At 38.5% G+C, this 27,855-nt stretch overlaps 1 protein-coding gene across 1 annotated transcript; it reads right to left on the reverse strand.

Moving 5' to 3' along the window:
- Positions 1-4,220: 4,220 nt before the first annotated feature.
- Positions 4,221-26,606, reverse strand: LOC117049247 (synaptonemal complex protein 2-like). Its single transcript, XM_033153988.1, has 18 exons — positions 26,564-26,606; positions 23,926-23,975; positions 22,987-23,127; positions 21,633-21,761; positions 21,053-21,157; positions 18,696-18,720; positions 17,656-17,741; positions 16,893-16,981; positions 16,091-16,125; positions 14,818-14,960; positions 14,688-14,740; positions 14,118-14,163; positions 13,452-13,547; positions 12,891-12,951; positions 12,621-12,769; positions 5,075-5,149; positions 4,439-4,597; positions 4,221-4,340 (listed from the first exon to the last, which is right to left on the reverse strand). The coding sequence occupies exons 2-18, from the start codon at positions 23,950-23,952 to the stop codon at positions 4,221-4,223; spliced, it is 1,539 nt and encodes a 512-aa protein (XP_033009879.1). The 5' UTR covers positions 23,953-23,975; positions 26,564-26,606.
- Between the last annotated feature and the right edge of the window lie 1,249 nt (positions 26,607-27,855).

A 27,855-nucleotide genomic window follows, 5' to 3' on the forward strand; every position in this document is an offset into this window, starting at 1 on the left:
CCTTGTAAGGCATGTTGAAAACATTTTGAATTGGAGCTTGCTGTATATAAACACAATAAAAAATTATTGATGTAATTAGCATGCATTTATTTTCATCTCAGTTTCTCAAATATTGTTCAAACTGTTTCATGGGTTCAAGCACAAAATACATAAACTGTCAAAGATCAATCTCATATATCCTAACAAAACATTTTTTTAAACTTACAGTACAATGCATGCAGTACATGCATGCCCAAGGGAAATCCTACTGAGTTCAATGGGATTTATTTGCAGGTAAGTGTGAATGGCCTGGACTAATTAAAAGGAAATAGTTATGTTAGGTAACGAAAAAATCAACAGTAGACAGACAAAAAGCGTCTTCCTCCAACATACTCCATCTCTTTGGGGCTTTGGAGAACTGATAAAGTCCAAGCTCAATGAAGGTTGGCTGGATTGACATGCACATACTAAGAGTGCTATAAAAATTAGCCTTTTGTGTTTGCATTTGTCTGGAATTTAATGATGATCTATTTTGCAATACAGTTAAGCAGTCCAAAGTCCACTCAGTCTTGATTTATTAGATGTATTTTAGCTACAAATTAAGCTTCTGAAAGGGAGCAAACAGTGTACACAAAGATTCAGTAAGAGCCAAAATAATGGCTTTGAGATTTCTACTTGGCTAAACAGTTGTCCCATAACCTGGTCCCAGCCAGCCAACATAAGAATGGGCAGCTCTTTGCCAGCTTCAACCAGTACTATTGTGCGCTTTTGAAGCTTCCATGTGAGTCTGCCCTAAGTTACGCAAATATATAACTACCTTTTTCGCAGCAGAATTATTCTTTCTTGCAGACTTGGTAACCGAAGACAGAGGTGCATAATCATCTTCTAGACTGAAATTCGCTGCTCTTCCCTCAGTTATTGAGAAAATATCAGTTCTTCCTACAGAGCTTGTCATTTTAAGAGGTGCTTTAACTCTGCCTTTCAGTGGAGTTGCTGGAAAAAATCCACATTTGAGTTATTTTAATGAAGTATGCATGTTCTGTGTTGTTTGTGCCAAAACTGCAGCAAATGGGCTTACTACAACTTGGATATTGAACGGAGCAGAACTATTAGTCTCTCAGTTTTAATCTTTAATCTGGAACTCATTACATGCCATGGAGGATCTCACACTATACCTCTTCTTGCTTCAATTACTTGTGGGAACCACAAACACCTTGGAGTCCCAAATTCGATTTAAAAACAGAAAAAAACGTTTATTTACAGAATCAATATGGAGTTCAGCATGTAAAATGACATATGTGAAGTACCAAATGCAATGTTTACAGAAGATTAAATTGTTTGTTCGAATAAAGAGATTAACACAGGCTACCCACATCCTGTTAGCCGAAGCAAAAAGTTATACTTTGGAATAGGATTAGAGACAGATATAGGCTGAGAGCAGGAATGTTACTGCAAACATTTCTTTTAGTGGACATGCAGGACACTTAGAAAACTAAGTTAGTCATCATCTAGGTCAGGCAGTGGGCACACGTCCAGGGTTTGGACATATCACTCAGCTCCGGAGTCTCTGACCCTGGTTCTGACCGTGTCTGAGCTGAAGTCAGAGTCCCAGAGCATAGTCATGGCAAAGTAGGACTGCCACATTCTAAGCTTTTAAGAGCCAGGTGTAAGTGAGCTTGGGGGGGGGGGGGATTTGGCATTTAAGATGACAGTCACTTTCCTTAAGTCAGCAACTTGGGAAACATTAAAGATCATATTGGAAAGATTTGCCAACACACTTTGAAACTTAACCTTAACCTTTTAAAAATAAATCCTATTTCAAATATAAGCCTACTACCAGCACAAAACAATATTGAGGTCCACTTTCATATTTTGCTGATCTCTGAGTTTCAAGTACATTTCATAAAATGCTATTGTCAATATCAGAATTTGGCAAATCTGCAGCTGATCAATCCAACTATTAGGACTAGTGTCTTTAAGGAAAATCTGTCTCCCACGGTAAGAAATGTAACATTAAAAGGTAAGAGGAATATTGATGAACTTGCTTGGTTTTCTAGATTGGAATGTGTATGGGGGTCAACTCTAGTGTTGAGAGACAGTGTGATGTAAGAAAGAGACAGAGAGTTAGCCCAGGAAGATCTGGATTCTAAAACCAGGTGGAGGGACCACCGTGCAGTGGTCAAGCACATTCTTTGCATGCAAAAAGTCCCATGTTCAACTCAATCCAACACATTTCCAGTTAAAGGGGTCAGGTAGAGGTGATGAGAAAACTTCTGTCTGGAAACATGGCTATTGCCACTCAAAGTAGACAAAGCTGGGCTAGATGGACAAACTGATATAATCCAGTTTCCTATGTTCTTAACCCACCTCTTAGCCAAGAAGCTCACCTTGCACCACTCACAAAATCTTATATCTTTCATAGAGGTGTTTTGGGGGCTGGGCAGAGGGCTGGGGACAGAGGGCATCTCCTTGAAGGGAGGACAGGTGTATAGATTTAGTACAGTTAAAGGTCAACATATAGATTTAACCATTTATTAATTTTAAAAGCTTAAGACTCTGCTACTGTAATTTGATAGTGCCTTTGAAGAGTACTCAGAATGGGCCATCAAAAGCATAGATGACTATAACTTTCTGCCAACAATGCAAAATGATTTTGACTAAGTGATAAATCACTGGGTTCCTAGTTGAGGCAAATTTGCACAAAATGAGGCAATTTTCAATTACTTCTGCAACAATTAAGATCAAAGTATCACCTGATTTCAAACCACCGTGAATCAATATCAAACAGAAAAGGCACACATTACTGTTCTCTGGCTTCTCCATAATTATAGACTCCCCTCACCAGAGTTTTGCCAGAGCCCAGCCTGTGTCCTACATAAATAAGTAAAAAAATGCTTGTGGAAACCATTAGCAGGCTCAATAAAGGAAGCCTGTTATTTGAAGTACATAAAAGGCAACTACTGGCTGATAAAATTCAAATAAAAAGATGCTTCATTGCGACTTAATGCTGGAAAGTGCTGAATGCAACATTAACATTTGAGATTTAGGAGGAAGGAACTATATATTCTATTAACATCAAAGGTCCTCACATATGCACAATCATCTTTCTTTGATATATTTCACATTAAAGGAGGTTTAATATCTTTAAGGATGCAATGTCTTATGATGCTTCTGGTGTTACTCTTTTATGCCTTATTTTGGATTTGAATATCTCCCCCCTTTCAAACAGCTACACTAGGAGCATATCCTCACTCGGTTTGCTTTTCCTACTCACTCCAGAAGGCAGAGCTGTTCAGACAAGGCAACAAGTATGCCCTCTGTGAAGAGCGATTTTATTGAGTGTTTCCTGTGAGAGCAGTAGCTTCTGCAACTTGAGGAGCAGAACAAGGCACAAAAACAGAGACAGCTGGGAGGAACGAACTGCTTTCACCAATGCAGGAGAAAAAACTGAGATTCACTACACACCCCACAATTCTGCTCTCCTGCCTTCATCATAGCTTGTAATTATTACCCAAACCAGTTAACGCTTCCTTAGCCCATGGAAATGACTTCTTTCGTGGTTTGCAGTGGCTGAGGAATCCAGGCGCTTCTTGGCATGACTCTGAAAAGCTGTTATGGCTGCTTTTAGTCCTAAAATTGTGTGTGTGGGGGGGGGTGCCCTCTAGACTGTAGTGGAGAGCATGAGTTCAAATCTAGTAAAGACACTAGGTGTCTGACAAGCTATTCCCAATGAGGGCTAACCAGATGGAGCAGTATTATCGTAAAAATAAAAATAAAATTGTGCTTTTGAGCAGCATGAAAAGCTTGAACCCCTGCCTGTAGAACTGGCAGTAGTGGGGCCATTGTGGTCTGAGTCACCAGGGTTCAAGAAGTGAGGGCAGTGTTTTGTCATCTTGACATCTTATGATGGGTGTTGAGGGCTCATTTTGATCTATGTGAATTCATATGCCCATTGTTGCAGGCAGAGCCCTGATTGGGGTACATCAGCCATTTTTGTACGGTTTGGGGGTTTTCTAAGTTGTATTTTTCCCTTGCCTCCTAGGTTAAGCATATATGTCTGCCAACACAACAGAGCCATATCTCCCTCACACCTAGCATAACTGGAGTACTGGATTGCTCTGCCCAAAATCTTATTAAGGATATTTTATTCCCCTGTCCCAGATGCTGATCATAATTGTTGATGTGTTATGAAAACAAAGCATTTTTCACAGCAGATGGTAAATATGACAGTAAATTACACCTTACAACATTGCATCTAACTTACAAGTATTAACTGCTGTTACTGGACTTTGCATAGACAACCTGGCAGCAGATAGCACCACCATTGATGCCTCAGACACTTTCCTTTTACCTGGATTAATCTTGAAATAAAACAGAAAAGCATAATTTAAAATAATGTCAATCTAACTTTGCAATGTAATATACATCATTTTCCTTTGCATTTTATTATACAAATTACCTTGGATTTAACTGTTTCCAAGTCCCCCTTATTAAGTTTCTGATTCATTTTTTTCTGTGTCTGGAGATATTGATGTGGTGGGGAATGAGTATCTTTATCTTCCAATGGTTTACAGGAGTTTTTTTCCAAAGGAGATACTTGACTTTCTGGTACAACAACCTGTTCAGTATTTTTAAAAAAATAAAATAAAATAAAATCCCAGTTCAAAAATAATCAATTTATTAGAAATATTTCAGATAAACTTAATGGACTAAAGGATAGAAGGGAAGGCTTGAATATTGGGTGCTTTTCAGTTTAGAAAAAAGGCAAGTAATGGGGAGCATGATTGAGGTGTATAAAATTATACATGGCAGTGGGAGTAGGATTAGAACACTCACATGCAGATTCTGAATAAAATAGTAGCCCCAAAAGTATTTTGTTTAAAATGCACACATGCAAACATCCAGCTGTTCTGCTGGGATTTATGTGAATTGATGAGTCACTTTTAGGCTTTTGAATAACAAGGTTTTCCTGAGAAAGACTTGAACAGATAAAATGATAAAATATATACCATTTCAGACTATAGTGCACGCCTGCCATATTTATTAGTCAGAAGCTTGCTTTTAATATTGTCCCATTATAAACTGAAATACAAACCTGTGATTCACTTTCATCAAAAATGACATGTACTGATGTTTTGGCAACTGACATAGTATTCTTCTTTGTAAATCCCTGAAAAATTTAAGTACCGGTAGTAAATATTTCACAATATAACAGAAAAACAAAATAAAAATAATTTATAGTAAGTAGGAAAAGCTTTATTTTTGCAGTTTAGGCTCTTTACACAAATAAAGAATGCACTTTTCAGATTATAAAGGGCTTTTTTATGAGACCTCTTTTTGTGTTTTCTCTTGGACAATGAGTCTACTAATTCACAAACATTGTTGTGGGGGAAACCGTCAATATGGATGTGAAAAGCTTTCCCTTTTGCTTTCTGTCATTTCCAACTCACTGGAAATTGCTTCCGCTTGCTCAGGTCACTTTTGGAAAAAGTGCATATGCATTTTTTGTGTGAGGATAGCATGTTTGAATTGTTGTATCACATGTTAGCTTAAAGCTTTATATTAGACCAGAGGTCACTAACACAGCATCCATGGTGCCACAGCACCCACAAAGACTTCCACTGGTGTCCCTCAGCAGGGGCCTCAGATTTCTGAACTTTTATTTAAAAAGAAAGTCTCCAGCCCTCCTAGAAAGAAAGTGATGGGGCAAAATGTTCAGCTACCTTCTATGTGATTTCTGTGAAATGAGAGACTATGGTTTGGCTACCTTGTACATTCTTCCTGGTACAGAGGAATGCTCCGTTACTATTAGACAGAAGCAGTATGTATGTGCGTGTGAAATTAATATTGTGTGATCTCCACATTCAAGACCAGGACATAGCTGACTTCCAATGGTAAGCATGTTATTGGGGATGGCTGTCTCTAGTTTTGTGTTCTGCCATGCCCACATCCATAGCAGCAATTTTGTAACCAGTACCCCTAGTACTCTCTCAAAATTTGAAATGTGGTCCAAAAATGTTCGTGACCCCTGTATTAGACTGTTTCTCATTTAAAAGGTAATTTATTTTACTTTTTTTTTTTTTTATAAGATTTTATTATTTTCTATTAAAACAAAGGGAGAACATAACATAAACAACAACATTCACAATATAAAAATACAAAATACAATACATAAACACAATACAAAAACATAATCAAACAATCACAATAAAAAGAAACATATACAAACCTTTAAACTAACATTTATCCTCTTACTTTTCTTGTTACAATCTTCTCTATTTTGAGGGACTTCCCCCATTCCCTCCACTGTCTTCAAAATCATATATATCTTCAAGGTAGCTTTGTATCTTGTTCTATTCACATTAACTCAATTTTTAATACACTTTACTTTGCTTAATCATATCTTAACTTTAACACCAAATCTTAACACAATTCCTAACAATTAAATTTTTCACACAAAAATATCTTACCAACAATTTTATCTAACATATATCTACTAAAGCCGCTATTCTATTTAATTCTGCTCAGATATTCAATTTTACTGTTTTGACTAAATAATCCTTAAATTTCTTCCAATCCCTTGACACCTTCTCCTCCCTCTGGTCCCGGATTCTGGCGGTCAGCTCTGCGAGTTCCATATATTCCATCATCTTCATCTGCCATTCTTCCACCGTTGGTATCTCTTCGCCTTTCCATGTTCTTGCCAATAAGATTCTAGCTGCTGTTGTGGCATACATAAAAAACACTCTATCCTGACTGGGTATCTCTTCATTAGTTATGCTCAGAAGGAATGCCTCTGGTTTCTTACAAAAGGTAACCTTCATTACCTTCTTGAGTTCGTTATAAATCTTATCCCAGAAAGCATTTACCGCTGGGCACAACCACCACATATGAAAAAAGGTACCTTTCGCATGTTTACATTTCCAACATACATCTGACATTTTGGTATTCATCCTGGCTATCTTAACTGGTGTCAAATACCATCTATAAACCATTTTCATTATGTTTTCTCTTAAACTATGACAAGCAGTAAATTTAATACCTTTTTGCCACAATCCCTCCCAGTCATCCATCATAATATTATGTCCTATATCTTTCGCCCAATTTATCATTGACGATTTAACCAATTCATCTTTCGTATGCCACTCTAGCAAAAGATTATACATTTTGGAAAGGTTTTTAAAGTTCGATTCTATCAGTTCTGTTTCCAGTTTTGATTTTTCTACTTGAAAACCAACTTTTTTGTCCATTTTGAATGTTTCATATACCTGATGATAATGCAGCCAGTCGGGGACCTGACTTTTCACTTGATCGTAGCTTTTTAGCTTAAAAGAGTCCCCTTCCTGCTGCAATATGTCCATATATCTTAACCAATTTGCAGACATGTTCGGTCTCTTGTAGGCCTTGGCCTCCACTGGAGAGATCCATCTAGGGGTCTTTCTCTCTAACAAGTCTTTATATCTAGACCAAACCTGGTATAAGGATTTTCTAACTATATGAGACTTAAAAGTTCTGTGGATCTTAGCCTTGTCATACCAAAGGTATGCATGCCAACCGAACATATTATCATACCCTTCCAAGTCCAATACATCAACATTCTCTAGTTTAAACCAGTCCTTTAACCAGCAAAAGGCCGCTGCTTCGAAGTAAAGTCTTAAGTCCGGCAGGGCAAAGCCTCCTCTCTCTTTAGAGTCTGTTAAGATCTTAAACTTAATTCTTGGCTTTTTGCCCTGCCATATGAACTTTGATAAGTCCTTTTGCCATTTCTTAAAGCAATCCAGTTTGTCCAAAATTGGTATGGCTTGGAATAAAAACAGCATCCTTGGTAGGACATTCATTTTTATCACGGCAATTCTTCCCATTAACGACAGTTTCAATCTTGTCCATATTTCCATGTCTTTCTTTATTTCCATCCACAGTTTTTCGTAATTGTCCTTATACAGGTTCAAATTCTTGGTTGTGAGGTTGATACCTAGATATTTTACTGTTTTGACAAAATTGAGGCCAGTGCCTTCCTGTATTCTTTGAATTTGTTCTGCACTCATATTTTTTCCTAAAACTTTGGTTTTCTGCTTGTTTAACTTGAAACCAGCTACAAGTCCAAATTGTTCGATTATTCCCAAAGCTCTGGGGACACTGCTTTCCGGTTCTTGCAGGGATAACATCAAATCGTCTGCGAAGGCGCGTAGTTTGTATTCCTTCTCTCCCACACGAATTCCTTTTATCTGTTTGTCCTTTCGTATCATATTTAGGAGGACTTCCAGGACCGTAATGAAAAGTAAAGGGGAGATAGGGCACCCTTGTCTTGTTCCCTTTTCAACTTCAAACTCCTCCGATATCACACTGTTTACTATTACTTTAGCTCTTTGCTCTGTATAGATGGCATTAATGCCATTCAAAAATTTTTGACCAACTCCCATCCTTTCCAAATTCTTTTTCATAAATGTCCAAGAGACTTTATCAAATGCTTTCTCTGCATCAACAAACAATAGTGCCGCATCTGTATTTATGTTTCTCTCCAGTTTTTCTAAAATGTCCACAATAATTCTCGTGTTATTACTAATTTGTCTTCCTGGCAAGAAACCTGCTTGGTCTCTATGTATATAGTCTTTCAACACTCTTTTCAGCCTTGTAGCCAATATATTTGCAAAAATTTTATAATCCACATTCAAAAGGGATATTGGGCGATAGTTTTTCATTTGAGTCTTATCAGTATCTGGTTTTTGAATCAGTGTGATAAAGGCTTCCTTCCACGTCTCTGGTGCCCTATCTCCTTCTAGTATCTTGTTGCATACTTCTCTTAGTGGCTGCGATAGCCAGTCTTTCAATGTCTTATAATATTTTGCTGTTAGACCGTCCGGTCCTGGAGCCTTCCCCAATTGCATGTTATTTATTGCATCTTCTATCTCCTGTGTCGTTATTGGGTGGTTGAGAGTAACTAGTTTTTCCTCTGGGACCTTTTGCAATCCATTCTTTTCCAGAAATCGGTCAATTTCTGCTTCATCTATCTTCTCCTCCTTGTACAGTTGCTTGTAAAATCTTTGAAAACACCATCTGATTTCCTCAGGTTTCTCCACGTTTTTTCCGTTTACTACCAAGGTATTGATGACATTTGCCTTTTGTCTTTTCTTCAATTGCCAAGCTAGTAATTTTCCACATTTATTAGCCGATTCAAATGTTCTTTGCTTCATCATTTTCACTTTCCATTCGATGTCCTGATTCATTATATTAGCATATTGGGATTGCAAGTATTTAATTTCTTTTTGGATTTTAACACATCTGGGATGTCCTCTTAATTCTTTTTCCTTTTCTTTGATTGATTTCAACAATCTCTCCATCTCTGCATTTTGTTGTCTCTTCTTTTTTGCTTTTTCACTAATGAGAAATCCTCTCATTACAGCTTTACTTGCATCCCAAGCAATTCTTTTCTCCACTTCGGAGCTCCAATTTATCTGAATATATTCTTTCATCTTTTTCGCCGCTCTTTCCACTAGCTTGGTGTCTCTCATCAAAGCGTCATCCATTCTCCATCTAAAAGAGTCCTTGGAAATCATTTTTAAATTTAACTGTACAGGGTTATGGTCTGAAAGAGTTTTAGGGCCAATTTCTGCCTTTTGTATTTTTGGAGCCAATTCATTCGAAATCCAAATATAATCTATCCTCGACCATGACTGCTGAGGTTCGCTGAAGTATGTTGCCTCTGTATCTGTGGGATTTTTTAATCTCCAAGAGTCCACCAAATTCAGATTATCCACCATTTCAAAAAAAGTCTTTGGGAGTTTCCCATCGTTCGTTAATTTAGTTCTTTGAGATCTGTCCATTAATGTGGAAACTGCACCATTAAAATCTCCAAGGCAAACTAATTTATAATCCAAATAATCCAACAGCAAATCATGTATTTTCTTATAAAAAATTGACTTTCCATCATTTGGTGCATAAAGTCCCAGAATCAAGAATTTTTCGCCTTGTATGTTAATTTCAATTGCGATGTATCTCCCTTCTTCATCTTTAAAAAGCTGTCTTGGGCTATATTTCTCCTTTGCGTATATCACTACTCCTCTCTTCTTGGCCTTATCCGATGATATAAACTCTTGGCCTAATTTTTTGTTCTGTAGTAATCTTCTGTGACGTCGGGCTATGTGGGTTTCCTGTAAGCATATTATATCCAAATTCTTCTTTTCTATGCTATAAAACACTCTGCGTCTCTTTGGTCTCTGATTCAATCCCCGGACATTCCATGTCATTAACTTGAGCGCCATTTTCCTTTCTCTAGTCTTCTCCTCCAGTTGCTTCTCCTTTCTTGTCTTCCTCTGGATCCTTGCCTGGGCTGGGTAGGCTTGGTGGTGGTCCCGGCGGTGGTGGAAATACCTCTGGAAACCTGTAGAATTGTGCTGGGTCGAGTGGTGTGCCTTTAAATTGTTCCAGGTGCTTGTCCAAAAACTTCTGCTTCTCCGCCAGGGACCTTATTCTTATCTTTTTTCCTTCAAACGTAAATGCCAGGCCTTCTGGAAATTCCCAACTGAAGGGGATTTTCCTTTTTCTAAGCTCAGTTGCCAAATCGTTGTAGGGAACTCTTTTGTCAAGGAAAAATCTGGGGATATCCTTATAAAAAATTACTTTATTCTGCTCAACCACCAGGTTGTTTCTATAATGCAAGTCCAGAAAGTAGTCTCTGTCGTGTCGATCGTGTAGCACAATCAAACAGTCACTGACTGTTTTGCTGCTTTTCTTTCCTCTGGAGCCTCTTGGACCAAATCTGAAGGCCTTCACTATGCGTGCTGAGACGTTGATTTCTTCTATCTCCCAAAATCCTGAGAATAACTTCACTATGTAGTCTTTTAGGTCTTCCCCTTCCAGTTCTGGAAGATTTCTTAGGCGGATGTTGCCCTCTCTTTGATGTAGTTGCAGAAACGCGAGGGACTCTTCAACAGACCTCTGTCGTGATCCAATACTCTCTATCTGTTCCAAATCTAGATTATCCAATTTTTCCTCCACCTTTTTTATTTTTTCCTTGACCACTTTAATTTCCTCTGAGTCCTTTTTCAAGGTGGTCACCTCTTGCCCAATCCTATTAATCTCTTCTCTGTTCTTCCTTACGTTCTCCTCAATTTGTCCAATGGATTTTTCTAGGGTCTGCGTAGAATTTTTAATGTCAGCTTTTATATCAGCTTGTAATTTTTCTATTGCTGAATTCACTGCTGTATTTCCTGATGAAACTTGATCTTGTGTTTGCTTCAACCCGTCAGTCACGCTTTTCAATCCTGCTGCAATTTCTGCAACACTAACAACTAATTTCTCCATTTGTTCCTGTAGAGTTAGGGAAACAGAGCCTTTTCTTTTTTCAGAGCCAGTTCCTTTTGATCTAAGTTCCATTCCTTGTGGGCTCTGTAACTGTAATCTCAAGGTCACTCCAGTTTCTGTAGTAACAATCTCAGACATTCACAGCAGAAGGCCAACAGTCCCAAAAGTAAACACCAGGTGGCCAGCAGCTCAATCCTGAGAACAAAGAGGCTGCTGAGCCAGGAGCCCACACCAGTCCCGAAAATCCAACTTTTAGGCAAAGGGTTTTAATTTTCCAAAATATAAGTTCCTTAAAGCCAAGAAGGGCCCATTTTCGTGTAGCCCAAGTCAGTCACAGTTCCTAACTTGCAGTGTTACCACCAAAGTCCACAAAGTAACTTGTATCTGGTTACAAAAAAGTCAGAATGTCTCCACTGGTAAACAGTCACTGAAACACCAACAAAGGAAAAAAAATGGCAACAATGTATCACAGCCCGCTACTGACCCGGAATCCTAGTCCAGAGGGTGAGGGGCATCTTCTTTTGCCATATCAACTGTTTTTAAGTCTTTAAACATCCTTTAAACAACTTTTAATCAACTTTTAAAAAGTTCGCAAAACTTTTCCGTTAGTCGCGGCTTTGATCTTTTAGCGCTACCAAGCTCGCGCAAACAGTTTAAAGGGAACAGGCTTCCTTTTGCAGTTCCTCTGCAAGCAGTGCTCTTAAAACTTGTAAAAATAATCCAATTCTTTAACTTACAGAGTTTCTTTGGAAATTTCTATGCAGGAAGTGCCGGGTGCTCGAGTCTGGCGGGATCGCTGCTTTGATCCTCCGCAAGCAGACGCTTCTTCAGTCCCGTGCCGGCGCTCCGCTCGCCCGATTTTCCCCCTTACGAGGGTCAATCGGGAACGGAGACGGCACGTCTGGGACCCACGAAGCTCAGGTCCACGGGACGCTCTTCCCGTGGCTTTAAGGGACCCGTGGCGCAGGCACAGAAGTCCCTAAAGCCTGGCGGAGGACGGAGCCGTCGGACTCCCGTCCGCCATTGACCGGCACCTAACCGGAAGTCCCTCATAAAGGTAATTTATTTTACATCTCTATTCTTTTCCCCATTTTGCTGAACAGTTGCCTACACCACTGCTTTATTCTGCTTTATTCTGTAGCAGCTTCAGAAATGGAAAACCCTAGTTTAATTTGGGACAAGTGCTTGCATGTGGTGTTCATTTAGGAATAACTGGCAATACATAAATAGAAATAGAACCAACTATGAAAAGAACCATAATCACTAAAAAGTGAAACGTCCATTTTTGTTTCAGTTGCTAGATAGAGGATAGATGAGAAAGGAAATTGGTTTGCTTTTACCCGACGTTTATTGGCACCATAAACCTTCAACGCTGCATCCACAATTTCCAATGCCGAATCAAAATGCAGTATTATTTTCTCTCCTTCTTGGATACCCACAAACATTGGATTGTGTAAATGTATTGTCAACAATTTCTTTTTGTCTTTCTCTAGGTAAAAATGAAGCGTGTAATGAGTAATGATCATACCATTGGTTCATTCTGAATCCCATCCTTCCCTTTTAATAGAAACAGTAACTGTGAATAAGAAACAAATTTATGTGCTCAATACCTTCAATAATGTATGTTTTTACTTCTTCTTCAGGAATACAAACAGTTTCCCACTGATGACTCTAAAAATAACATTTGATGAAAAGGGATGAAAGTTCTTACTGTATTTTGGTTTACTTGCTTAATATGGCGTTAAAAGGCATAAATTTCCAGTTAACAACTAGTTTTCCTGAAGCACTACTTTCAGAACACTGTGGAGGATAGTGGACCAGCATGTCAACCAAATCTCTAAGTGATCTGCCATTTTTTCTGTTACAGCTCCCACTTTCCACTCACTTTTTTATACCTGCTCCCTTCCCCCAACTATCCAAAGTGGGCACGTGGGCTAGGAAAATTGATACGTTTGATTGAGTATATGGACACATCAGCTGGGGGAGGAGCAGGACAAGGACTATAAAAATCCATGCAACTCCTTGCCACACCTAGTGTAGTTTTGAAAAAAGTCTACATCTATTAGATCCACTCAGCTACTCTAATGTACCTTCATAACAGAGCTTAACTGATTTTCTTTGAATACTAAATTATCCCTAAAAAATTAATACAATAAAAAAACTTAACCTACACCATCGTCCGCAGCAACATAGAAGGATACACTTTTGCTACCAGTATTAAAATCAATCCAAAATTCTTCAAGGTTGTCATCTGCTGGTATCTGCAGCTAAAGGACATTCAATCCAAATATAAAATTATAAATGCATGTACAATGGTGTAAGATTTCTTACTAAATACACAATAGTTTTATTGAACAGGTAAGGTCTGTACACTCAACTCTTAAGCTTGCACATCATATTCAGCACTTCATTCCTGGTCCCCTAAAACCATCGCTACCAATTACATTTGAAACAGGAAACTGTAATTTACTAACCAGGATCAAACTGTTAGTAAACCGACATCAAAACATAGTTCTCCATTTCAGAGATAATGGGGAACTGTGAGTAAGATGCAAAGATGACAATGTTAAAACGGAAGAGATGTAGAAGAGCACACTAGTCAAACACTCATTTCAACATTATTAAATTTAATAAACTAGGAATTCCAGGTCCAAATTGGCCCAAAATTTTATGTTGATGTCAAATCTCCAATGTCATAATAACCCATTTGCCTTTTCATTCCAAAGAACCTATAATTTTTTTGCCAATCTATCAAACACGTATCTTTCAATTTTAAACAAAAACACCAATAGTTCTAATAAAACAAAAGGTACACAAGACAAAAGAAATGAACTTACCTCATGTTCACAAAGCATAGCTGATAAACAAGGATAGGTAAAAACCCTGTCAAAAAAGTATTTACAGAATGAAGCTATGTTCATTTCCCACCTCATCACTCACACAGGTAATTGTTCCTACTTTCCATTACCTTTTCAAATGGAGAAAAATTAAAGTTCCTGCTTATGGACAAAATATTTCCAAAAAAAATGTTTATATATATTTTTCCCATCTGGCTGGAAGATTCTATTGGAGAGACTAAGTTTCTTGCCTCAAGCAAAAGAAGGAACAAACTGCAAAATTGGGTACCTGTCATATCTTAACAAGATTGCTTTTCCACAAAGAACTGGCCGCCACAATGACACTGCTGTTCTGGGTCGCTGTGGAGCAGGTTTCTGATATTTTGCAGACTTCAGGGCCTTATCAAACTGCCAAAGTTGGCCTGGAAGTCCTATCACTGAATGTGCATATATCTATTGTTGCATTCTTCTCCAATTAAATCCCCCCATTATTATTCTTATTAATTACTGTGCATTTCTATACTGCCTGACATCAAAAGTTCTTAGGGTGGTTCATTGCTAAGTCCATACCTTCTTTTGTCTCCAAGAATGCCATTCACCTGGTTAAGGAACTTTCTGCAATCCTGTTAAGGACAAAAGTAGCATAAGTATTGCAATCATAGCTTTGATTTGAAATACCCAGTATTTGAATGTGACTTACTGTTTCAAACTCAGAATCCTTAATTTCTTTAAATGCATTGCTAACAAACTCCATTGAAAACCATTGGCTTGCCAGTTCTTGCCTCTGTTTTTCTGATGTCATTCTGCACAAAGCTTCTGTAATGGCAACTTGGAGGTCATAGTCTATAATGTACATGAGAGGAATATTAACATAAAACCTCCTTCCAGGGATAAATACTACACTTGCCAACTAGTTGCTTACATTTAAAAAAAAAGATACAATTTATGGCATATTGAATAAAGGTAATGGGTTATAATAGCCATGTAGCCAAAACTGGGCTACTGAGAAACAAAAAGGGAGCATCAGCATGATTTGGGGGACACAAAGGTTTGCAGAAGTTAGGTATAACCTTTAGAAGGAAAAGCCTCTAAAACAGCCTAGTGAAGACTGAGCATACTCAGGGTTGGTTTTTTTTATATGAAGATGCTTCGTGACTATTTTAGTCCCAGAGTCCTTGAATGCCAATGAAAATGCCAGTGGAAAAAGGCAAATTTGAGATGCCTAGGATTGAAGATGGAGAAAACAACACCTAGCAGATTGTTAAAAAGCTGACTTTAATACAGCTAGATATTAATATGGAGTACGTATTTTACATATTTTTCTCTGGTTCATGGGGTCACAAGGAGTTGGACACGACTAAACAACAACAACATATTTTAAATAATTGTTATCTACATAATTGGCAAACAGAATAAGAAGACCTCTCTCTTTCATTTTACTTATCTTACATTCCTATTATCTTTAATTATTGTTTTCTTTCTGTTAATTCTATCGATATTTATGTTTTGATTTTTGAAGTTCCCTATCTTAAGTTAATGAAGATACATACAGGAAGGTGATGGAAGGGCCTTGCATGAGAGGCAGGGTAGAGAGGATCTCCCAGTGTGAGGGGCTGGAGGAAGAGGGGAAAGCTCCAGGTGAGAGCTGGGTGGGTTCTTTTTTCTGTGAACTAAATGATTTTATCAAATTAATGCTCATGTTCAAATGTGTTTCTTTATACTGTTAACATTGTCAATAGGGGCACAATAGCAAAACTACTTCTGTTACATTATCTGAGCCAGGGGTAGTCATTCTTTCTTGATGGTACAATTTCCTTACCGCCCACCAGTGCTCGATAGAAGGAGGATTTAGCTTGTGTTGTAGAACCCCCTACTACCCACCTAGAATCCTGAAATGCCCACTAGTGGGTGGCAGGGACCAGGCTGACAACCCCTGATCTCAGCTAATAAATATAAGTATCCTCTGCACTTACCCCCAGCTTCCAAAATTCTCTTTCCCATATCATTCCTGCAAAAGAAAATATTATGATTCAGGCAGGTTTGGGTTGTTGTTTTTTTAAATTATATACTTTTGTTTAATGATTTGTGCATCTCCTTCATGGTGATATCCACAATTAGGAATATCTTATTCCAAAAAGTCTTCTTCTCTGTTTCTTTTTGGGCTGGTTTTTGTAAAAAATAAATAAAAATAAATGTTTGGCCTATCTTTATCAGGAGCACTCGAGGGAAATGGGTATGTTTAACCTGGTAAAGAGGAGACTGAGAGGAGATATTATAGCCATCTTCAAATATCTAAAGGGCTGTCACATGGAGCAAGCTTGTAGGGTAGGAGCCGAAGCAATGGATTCAAGTTACAAGAAAGGAGATTCTGACTAAACATCAGGAAGAACAGTAAAAGAGCTGTTTGACAGAGGAACAGACTCCCATGAGAGGTGATGGACTCCTCTTTCTTGGAGATTTTTAAACAGAGGTTGGTTGGCCACCTGTCATGTTTGATCTGGCTGAGATTCCTGCATTAATCCACACTGGCTTTCTTAATACCAGCATCTTGTGCATAGGATTGCTTCCTATGTTTTGTTTTCTTTCTTGTTTGATACTGCTTTCTAAGAGCAGCTTTCTAAAAATGCTTAACCCAGAGGCTGGATTGTGCCTAAAGAATGTTTTAAGCCATGTCAACAAAATGATTTTGCCACAAAACTAGATTCTCCTATCAAGGTTCTAGTTTTATGAAAAGGGGAAAGACTTATGTAATTATATTAAAGATTAAATAATTACATGACTTCTTGCATTTCCTCTGAAGAAATAATTTTCTTTCTAGTATCTCGGGGCATAGAATCAAGCATTGTGTTCAATTTTCTTACTGCCTAAGGATAATAAAAATAAATGATTGAATATTAAGCACATTAGAACAAGAAATATTTGCAATGCATTAGGTGAAAGAGTATCTATAATTGTCAATTAAAACAATGTAACTCAAGAATCTCTATCTTAATTACTGCATATCTTAAATGTTCATTATGTAATATATAAATCTGAGTTTAAGGGTACAACACAGGGTTATCAGTTTAGTGGAACAAGAGAATTTCTCCTCTGCTAAAGTCTGCATAGGCTATCTACCCATAAATCTGAAGAACATGTCAATCAAGGCTTTGTTGGATGAGTAAGTGGCTGATTATACACAATGCAGCATCACTAAAAATATAAATGCACTTTTCAAAAGTCAACCCTAGTGGCTGCTAAGACAGACATGTGCTGATAGAGAAGCCAAAGAATACAGAAGGGGCTGAACAACAGAAATTACGTAAGAGAAAGAAAAAAGGAAATGTTCTTGAAAGTGCTTGAGGAAAAATTGATGTTAATTTATTGAAATTATAAAAATGGGATAGTGCTGTTAGCAGAAAAACATTTTTCAAAAATATATAGAAGAAATGCATCAAGAGACACTGAAAAAAACTGAATAAAAACTTTTAAAAATACTCCAAGCATCAGGGGATAATTATTAAAACCTTACATTGTTCAGAAGAAAGAAATTTCTTACCTCCTGCTGAATATAAATGTTAATTCTTTTATCGGTAGCAAGTGTGCATGTTCGCAAAACAAAATTTTCTAGTACTTGTATTTTACCTAAACAAATATTGCAATATATCATTTACATTAGTCTCTACAAAGCCATATGATTATATTTTAAAAACACTGGCAGTTACAGTGTAAATAAACACTTTTAAAGCCTTTCATTCAGAAAGCAAGCAAGCTTTATAAATATTACTTGTCTGAAGTGACACAAAACAAACAGGAATTTAACATACAAGCATTCTAAATTTCAGCCATCTTTATGGTAATTTATGCAACCTGAAAGGAACAAGGAACAATAAAGCTCATTTGCTAGAGCTTTTGGCTGAATCTCTGTAGAAAGTTAGGGTGCTTAAATCTTAAATCAGTGGGATTTAAGAAGGGGCAGTAGGTTTCTTGAAGAGGCCCATCAACACACAACATCTGGACAGCAAACTAAGCAAGCACAGAGTTTACTTGATCACAGTATTCCCCATTACAGTGAAATGTGTTGCATTTCTATTTAAATTACTGTAAAAATACGTAAATCCTCCTATTTACTATTTATCCAGTGCACTCCCACCACTGTTGTGGGAAGTGGTATACGCACAAAATTAGCCACAATCCATCTCTATTCTGTATCTATATTTACTTCTTATGAAATATTGCATTTCATAAGATGAAACCAGATTCATCCTAACTGAAAAAAGAATGACTTGGCTGCATTTTAAGTCAGTTGTGTGTACACAGCCTAAATGTACACCCACCAATTTTTCTTTCTCCCTCTCTTCACATAAATTAGTATATGCAAGGTTTATGTAAGTCTATTTCCTCTCCCTGCCACTTTTTGGGATGCATTTTCTCTTTTTGACAATGTTTAAGTGCCTTCCCCCAACCCAGCATCCAGGCTATTTGACTGTAATATATAGAAAACACTCATTACTGATTAATCAAAACACCTATAGGACTAACAGTATATGCACCTAGAAATATAATAAATATAATTATAGTAATTAGTTTCAGGCATACCTTTACTGCTGGTATCATGTACTATCTACAATTTAAACAAACAACATATTAAAATAACTCTGCACAATCAGGACTACTAATTTATTTGTGGAAATGGATTGTATCCAATGGTGACTTTGTGCTATTAAAAAGCAATTCCATTCATCTAAGGCAGAACCTGAATTTTGCTAAACCCAGAGGTACAGCATTTCAAGAAGCAATTTTTCAGACAGGCTGCAGTGAATAGGAAGGATCAGGAAAAACGGCGGACGCCATTGCGGGTGGTCATGGGTTGCTTCGGCTGCGAAGCACCCAGTCCATCCCGGGGGTTAGGAGCCCTGCTACCGCAAAGCGGGGCTCCGGTTGGGGTGCGGGAAGAGCGTCCCGCACTCTGGGCTCCCCGGCTGTGCCCGTTGTGGCTCCGAACCCTTCCCCCGCTCCCCCTGTAAAGGGGGAGTGGGGGTGAAGGGACGACGGAGCCGGGCTACAGGGGAAATGCCCCAACCGGGATGTAAATGCGGCGACAAAGCCTGTGATGAGCGTCTAAGTTCTACCTGTCATTAAGGAGCTGTTAAGAACCCAGAGGCTGTAAGTAATTGATTGACTCTTTGTTTTCCTGGAACGATCTGGGGGAAAGAAGAAAGGCAGCCCGCCTCCCTCCCTTCGGGTGGTGAAAGAAATTAACTCTTTAAGTGACTGCTGCTACAACAATCAATTGAAAGCATTTGGAATTTGAAAACTGAGTCTGTTGAGATCTCCTTTTGGGGGTTAACTGAGGAAAAAATATCTCCATTTGAAGTTTTGGTCTTTATACTCCGGCATTGGAGAAATGGCGGCGACTTGGACTTTCGTGGGAAAAAATTGAAACAAAGGAAGGAAGAGACAGGAACTGAAACCTGATACCCATCCTCCCCCCCAAGATGCTGGATTTTGCGCTCGTGTTGGCATTGAATGATTGGGAGGATGAGGAAAAGCTTACTGTCTTTCAACTGGAACTGCTTGATCGGAAACTAAAAGCCTTGAGTGGAATTATAAATGGAAAGAACTTATTTTCCACAGAAGAGGCTTTTCAAAAGTTTTACACAATGGAAACTGACTTTTGCAAAGAGCTGGGAGAGGTGTTGGAAGGATGGTCTGAGACGGCTGGGCAACTCCGAATGGAAGAGGGGCCGGTTTCTGGGGGTGGCAGCCCTGGAACGGGAAGATTTTCAATATCCAGACCCCGAGGTGGCAGCTCGGGGGCAAGGGACATAGAATTAAGATTTCTACAAGAAGAAGTAGTATGGCACAAAGAAACGGAGAAACCCAGAATGGAGGGGATGAATATCCTGAAGCTCGATGCAAGGATTGTTGTGAATGCAGCCTGGATCTGTGGACATCCAGAAGAAGATAATTGGAGAACCGGTTCTGGTGAAAGGCAGAAAAAAACAATGGACAGAGGGGGAGTGGGTTGAAGTATTAAATGTATAATCTGAATGGCCTGCCACGGTATCCGAAATCGGAGTGTGAAGTCTGTTAATTATAAGTTTATTCTAAATAAGTAAGGAGATATTGAACTTTAAGTTAAAAGCAGCATGATAAACGATAGAAGAAATAAGTTTAGCTATAAGAATACTTGGTTAAGATTTAGGTTATAATGCAAAGATTAAGACAATTGTGTTTTTTCTTTTTAAGTAAAGTTAAATTTTTTATAGAGAAAAGTTGTTAAGGAAATAGTTTACTGTTCTAAAACCGAAGGTGTATAGGCGGGGGAAGTCAAACGTCAAGATTCAGAACTAGAAATTTTTTTTTTGTAAGGTATATAGATAAGAAGAAGAATCCTGACATTATGTGTATTTGTATTTGTTTTGGTATTTGTAGGTGTGGGGTTGGGTTTGTGTTATTTGGTGAAAATGTCAATAAATTCTGTTTAAAAAAAAAAAAAAGGAAGGATCAGGAAAAACTGGGTGCCCCAGAGCCACTGAATTCTGCTATCAATGAGAAATCTTTAGAATTGTTTTCTGTTTCTGTTTAGGCAGACCCCAGAAAAATACACATGTAATAACTATATTTTCACAAAATTATGCTGAAAAAGATTAAATGCACAAGAAAAGAAGATACAACCTAATGTGATTGCTTATATGTGCATAACTATAGTTTACGTCTGAAATAAACAAATAGAAATTTTGAACATATCCTTTATCTGCATATGGGATAAACAATAAAAATCTAATTGCCTTAAAAATCTAATTTTCTTAAAGTTTAGATATTTAATTATGACCAATGAGTTAAAATAATGTACATAAAAAGCTTTCCCCCAAATATTTAATAAGTGCATCTTATAAATATTTAATAAATACATGTCAGTTTATGGAACAATGCAAGAGGTGCATATTTACCATAAGAACATCAAAGAAGTCTTCAAACAGAGTGGCATATTTGTCATTCTTTTCATTTACTGTATTTTGGATAATTTCTTGAGCCTTTTCAAACCAATTTGCCATGTAGAGAAAACATAAAAGGTTTGTTTAAGTATACATTTAAAGGTCATTATTATTTCTAGAATTTACCAGGCTGCTTTCAAATTAAAAACCAAGGGTAACAAGCCTTCTTTTGGCTCAAGGGCAATATGCACTCATGGTCAACTTTGCCTCATGCCAGTGGTGGGTGTGGTCAACACAGTTTATCTCACACACTTGCATAAAGAGAGTGAGTGGGTGAGTGAGTGAACACATAACTGCCCCCCACTCATGCAGATCAGCCTGGGGACGGGGCTCATTCCCTCTCCACTCAAATGACTGATATAATTACTGGGGAGCAGGATCATTATGATTTAGTGTTACATATACAAGGAGGCATTATCAGTGAATATCAGTTTTAAGTCACTGTTCAGCACTCAAATCAAATGGACGTCCAATATGTTGCTATTACTTTATCTCTAATTACTCCTGGGAATATTTTTGAATTTCCTATACTTATCTTTTGAACAAGACCATACTCAATCATTGCAGGAAACCCAATTTCCCCTAATATGGTTATATTTCTGCCTTGTTTCTGAAGAATATTCATCATAGTAGAAACATTCTTGACTTCTTCACTGTCAAGTTCCTGAAATTGAAAAACAAAAATGATACACACAAAAATTACTTAACAGGATAAAAACAATGGGTTGAATCCAGACTTGTCATCCACAAATGAAGGTCTCCTTCCATCCAGAAAGAAAAGAAAAGATTCAGGAATCTGAGGGGATGTGGGGAGGCAGAAATGTTGCTGATTCCCTCCTTGCCCTAAACCAGCACCACCTCCACAACTATTTTGGAGAGCTCGACCCTTTGAAGTCACATATTTAAGGAAACATATATTTTAAAAATAAATGCTTGTCTCCACAAGAAAGAAACTTGAATTTTACATCACACTTTTTATGATAAAATCGAAATCATCTTACACAAATGTAAATAACAAACCAAAAACATTTTTACTCCTAAAAATTAAATAAACAGCCATTATAACTGCATAAATAAATACATAAACAGCAACAGAATAAAAGCATAACGATGCTCTTACTGTAAAATGCATGCTATAATGAAACAATCTTAATAGTCCAGTTAAAAGAGAGCAGAGAGGGCAAGGCAACAGAATGTTAAAGTCCTCTCTCCTGTTCCCACCAAACACATGTCTGTTGACAAAAGGATGATGAAGAACTTAGAAAATATTGAGTAGGTTCATATATGATTTTGTGCTGAGAGATTAACAGAAATATGGAGTCTGTAAACTGACAACAGACCATTTTCATCTCAGGGACACAAGTGGCCCTGTGGTGTAAACCACTGAGTCTTGGGCTTGCCAATTGGAAGGTCGGCGGTTCGAATCCCCGCGATGGAGTGAGCTCCTGTTGTTCGGTCCCAGCTCCTGCCAACCTAGCAGTTCGAAAGCACATCAAAGTGCAAGTAGATAAATAAGTACCGCTCCGATGGGAAGGTAAACAGTGTTTCCATGCACTGCTCTGGTTTTTGCAGAAGTGGCTTAGTCATGTTGGCCACATGACCAGGAAAAACTGCCTGTGGACAATTGTTGGCTCCCTTGGCCAGTAAAGTGAGATGAGTGCCGCAACCCCAGAGTCGTCTGCGACTGGACTGTCAGGGGTCCTTTACCTTTATATGGAGTCTGTAAACTCACAACAGACCATTTTTATCTCAAAGAGGCAGAATACTATCAACAATACTTCATAATACTATCAAGCCCATGGTTCTCCTATAATTCAAACTGCCCTAAACAATATTTTATAAAACATTCTACTATGTACTGAAGTAATGCAAAAACAAAAATCCATTACCTGGCATATAAGTTTGTCTAATTTATTGAGAAACTGTTTGCTGCATTTGTGAGAAATGCCACCAGAAAAATCCGTTTCCAAGAACTGTTCCAATGCTTGGAAGTCATTTTTTCTTGTAGCATCATCTAAACATTTTTCCAGCTGCCAGAATGGGGGGAAAACACACAAATAGTACTACTTAATACTTCAGTTACATTGAGCACAGTGACAAATCTTATGCAAATCTGTATTTTTAATCAATCTTTTAATTACGACTAAAACGCTTTTCTACCTTTTCAAAAAATAAAAGAGAGGTATAGTGCTAAACTATTGGAAAGATGTTAATGTTAACAGCAATGACTGGAAAGGGGAGAACATTCCATTGTGCAAGCAGAAATCCTTGCACTGAAGGGATGCTCAAGTAGTACTACACTGGACACAACTCAAAGTTTCCATGCTCACAAGGGCTTCTCCATTCAAGTCAATGGAAGAAAGAGCTGTACCGGTATATATAAGCAATGGCATGTACAGGCAATGCAGCCCCTTTCTCTGAAATCAAAGGAGGAGAGTATTATGTAGAAGCTCTATGTATGGATTTCTACATGTTCCTTAGGAACTAGAAATCAATTACCTGTTCCTGAATCAAAGATACTTGGAAGATATATAGTGGTTTGGGTAACCATGTGTATATTCAATTACACTGCAGTAGTTCCACTAGATTTATTATTTTATGCACAATCAAAGCGGAGTGTGTGTGAGATAAACATCAAATAAATCAATTTTCTACAACTTTTTGGGGGTCTGGATTGAACAAAAAAACCATTCTTGGGAATAAAAATGTATAAGGCCTGTGCAGACTATTAAAAACAAACAAATACTTATGTGCGAAAAACTATTATTTGGTAATGTAAAAAGCTATTAAACAAAAACAACTCAGAACAGATACAGAGCTGCACATACCTGTCCTTCCCGTCTCCTAACAGGCATTGTGACAGTTTCATATACTTAACCTGAGAGGCAAAAAATTGAAAAGATGCACATTTTAATTAATATATAATCTAATTTTAATTAACATATACACTACAACTGTTAAAAGTTACATTTTGTCAATTAATATTAAAAACGCAATAAAAATGTACAAGGAAACCGACTGTTAAAATGATGTGATCTTTAAGATTATCTGTAGCAATCAAAACCTATTTCTGCTTCAAAATCTGACTCTGCACCTACTTTACATTAGTATTGATTCATTTTATGTAGTAGCGTTATCAGCCCCATTGAACACAGTTAACTTCTTCCAAGAATACATGCAAACATTGCAAGTTATGCAACACAATTTTCACCTTTTAATATTTGAACGTGTATCTGCCTACTATAAGTTGTCCTTGAAAATAGTTCAGAAGCTACAACTGATGAAGAATGCCTGCTTGCTAAAGGCAAAAATAGATAAAAACATTAATATACAAGGACTTCTCCAACAATTTCTTGTACATTTCAATGTGTTAATAAATCCCTACACAGTCCCAGTCCAGCACACCTTAGGGATTTGAACACTTCCATTCTTTAACATCAGCACCCATCAAATTTGGTAGATTGATGCTGCAGGTCTTTTTCAGTAATGCTACAACTTCTTAGCAAGAGGTCAGCCAAAGTCTCAGTGTACAGTTACTTAAAAACTCTGTGACTAACCTTATGCCAGATATTAAAGAGCAGTTCCACATTCAACAAACTAGTCGGGTTTACTAGGGCATGTACCACCATTGTGTTTAGACCCCCATTTTCCAAGAAGGGACATACTTGATTATCAGCTGAAGCTCGGTATGAGCTGCTGTCACAGCTTTAGCCTAGCTATCCAGTAGGCACACATCCAGAAGCACTCCCAACAAGAGAACTTGATGATTCAGTGGGACACCTTCACCACTTCACTGGAATCAGGACTGCCATGGTTTATTATAATATTGTTGGGCTGATTTCAAGTTAAAAATAGTGCATTCACTTAAGTCCCATTGATTTCACACTAAGCACACCTGACAGAGCAATTCAAATATCCTTTGCACCAGGTCTTTTTTGGGGGGTGGGTGGGCAAAAGTATCCCTCCACCCAGCTTGCTGGCTGTTGGATTCAATCTGCAGTTACACCAGCATCACTGCACTTCCATCTGTTATTAGGCTCAATTGCAGTGCTAGTGCCAGGCTGCAGAAGCAATCTCACTGCCCCTTCCATCTGACATGCATAACAAGGCTGCAGATACAGAAGCGGCCCTATCGCTCCATAAAACCCTGCCAGGCTAGGGAGCTTGATTAGGATTAGATGCAACCCAATGCCATTTTACTTATTAGCCAATGTATGTAATTTTGAACTTTTGGAGTGACAATCCTTCCTTTTTTCTTGCACAGGCAATAAAAATGTACACAAACTGTACCCTCCCTCAGTTGCATCCCAAACCATGTTTGTATATATGTTCTGAATGAACAATGAAAAAATTGCCCTATTTACACACTTATTTATTTTCATTATGGGATAACTCAGTTCCTACAGTGGAAAACATTAAATTGATGGTCTTCTTTTCTAGGGCTGACAAAGTTTGAGATTGTCCCTAGCTGTACCTTTAATGATGGTTCAGTGTGCAGAAAGTAGTGATAATGCTTAGCCCTGTGTAGTGAAAAAAATCATATTCTGATTGCTTCAGAAGGTCAGCATGCTTTTAAAGGCACAGTAACAAGCCAGGTATGACTAGGCAAGATCCAGCAATCTAAGCCCTTTGAAGGCTTTTTATCATTTCTTTGGCAGTTGCCTAGCAGCAGTAATTATCAAACCAACCAGAACCATGTTACAGCAGTATGAAAAAGCTGCTGTATAATTGCCAGTAAGGATTCGGGGTAACAAGGGTGAGTTTTACATTAGATAAGCTGGGGTTAACACTTGCTTGGATAAATGCAGTTTAAGCTAAAACTCTCAATAGGAGAAGTTTCTTGTCTCCATGAAGTTCAAGTGGACCAAAATACTCAAGGAAGACTTTAAAATGAACGACTTATTTTAAACTGTTTGTATAACCTCCCTTAGGCAAATGTCACCCACTGTCCCCGTCCTTCCCTGGCAGGCTGACAAGAAACTCGTTTTATGGAATTTCCCCATCGATTTCTTGGAGCGATCCAATTTAAGGCACCTTTTCACTCCTGCTGGGTCCAACGGGCTTAAAGCCCTACTATTTCGATCACTGGGTGTTTAAAACACTTGCAAACGGGAGTCCGTTTTCATCTTTCTATACCCAATGTGGAAACCGGTGGGCAAAACAAGCCAAGGGGTACAGCAGTTTAAAAGAAAAGCAAGGCGAGCGAAGCAAATACGGTATTTCCACCAAAATTCGCTAGATTTCTCTCAGAAGGAAATAATAATAATAATAATAATAATAATTATTATTATTATTTGTACCCCGCCCATCTGGCTGGATTTCCCCAAGGAAACCAACGATCTAGCAAGATCACTCCCAAGAAATCCTGAGTGGAAACGGGGGGAAGGGTATATCAAAACACGAGGGTTGCATCCGGCGTTAGCCATACGTGAGGCAGGCGCGCTGAAACCAAGAGACGTGACTAACTTAGGCCCGTTCATTTCCGTGGGCCTGGTCTACTCAGCGGCTCTGCCCGGTTACCTGGGCAGCGCCCTTAGGCGAGGGTGGCCCTGAAGCCGCGGCTGCGAGGAAAGGGTGGCTTAAGCGCTCCCCTCACACGACGGCCGAAGGAAGCCGCCAAGAGTCGCCACCGTCCCGCCAGCCAATCACCTTTCCGGAGCAATACGCCCGCCTCGAGGAACCCTGACAGCCAATCGCTTTAAGCCGCGCTAAGGTGGAAGGCGGGGCCACTCAGAGGCGGCCCGGGGAGGGGGCGGGGCGAGGAAATCCTCTCTCCCAAGTCCAAGGCCCCTCCCCACGTAATCACGCTCGCTTCCTCCTCCTCCTTCACCTCGCCGCGCGCCTGTTCCTTCCAGCCAATCAGCGGGTGACGAGAGTGATTGATAACGGTCGTTGTCAACCGCTGTTTCTCGCCCCGCCCCTGCTCGCTCCAGGGGTTGCCGCGTTTGTGGTTCGCAACTGCTAAAGATCTGTTAATTACTTGCGCAAGTGTCGAGCGCTTAATTTACTGTATTTCTATTTTTCTCCCCCGCGAACGCACAAACTGCCACGACCGTCTTTCTGGTCTCTTGAGTAGTTTTCCCTTCTCCACACAGTATCCCCTCAAGTGCTTTTCAATTCACCTCAGTATTTTCATAACACCCTCGCTTCACTGGACTTCATGATAAATGGCGCTAGTTAACATATATTGTTACTGGTAGTAATGGTACCAGTCACAGTAAATAAATACGGCTTCCATTTTTTAAGGTGTGAGGGGAGAATTCACCAAATGTCTTTCAATTTCTTAAATTCTTCCCAAATTATAGCACTGTTGTGTTTAAAACAAAAATGTGTACAGCTGAGAAAGGAGCACATTTTTGGGAGAACACGTGGCTCGCTGAAAGGCTGCTTCATTCACTGCACATTCCACAGTCTAAAAACACGTAGAAAAATAAGCGCTGAGATAAATATTGTCCCCACAGACTAAAAAAAGGGCAAAACATCCCGGAACAACCCTAGTGCCGTTTTATTCAAATCAGTATGTGGATTTTCTAAGTGTGCCACTTCAAGCACTGTTCTACTTGTACTAACATTTTTAAAAATCGAATAGGAAACACAGTGCTAAACCTTGTGAGGAAAATTTACAAGCACCACCAGATGTCACTGTAACATAAGAAAATATGGGCAACCTATACAGTACACTGCAGCTTTTAAGTACATTTGAGGAACATTTCACCCCTCAAAGAATCCTGGGCACTGTAGTTTGTTAAGGGTTGCTG

This window comes from Lacerta agilis, chromosome 6 (assembly GCF_009819535.1).
Source record: "Lacerta agilis isolate rLacAgi1 chromosome 6, rLacAgi1.pri, whole genome shotgun sequence".
Lineage (NCBI taxonomy): Eukaryota > Metazoa > Chordata > Lepidosauria > Squamata > Lacertidae > Lacerta > Lacerta agilis.

Bases quoted from the DNA above. Each gene is read 5' to 3' on its own strand.
- LOC117049247 (XM_033153988.1), bottom strand. From the start codon at position 23,952: ATGCCTGTTAGGAGACGGGAAGGACAG. The intron at 23,128-23,925 runs GTATGTGCAGCT...CCATTCTGGCAG, and splicing joins TTAGGAGACGGGAAGGACAG to CTGGAAAAATGTTTAGATGA. The intron at 21,158-21,632 runs ATAAGTATAGGA...TGTTTTCTCTAC, and splicing joins AGTATGGTCTTGTTCAAAAG to ATGGCAAATTGGTTTGAAAA.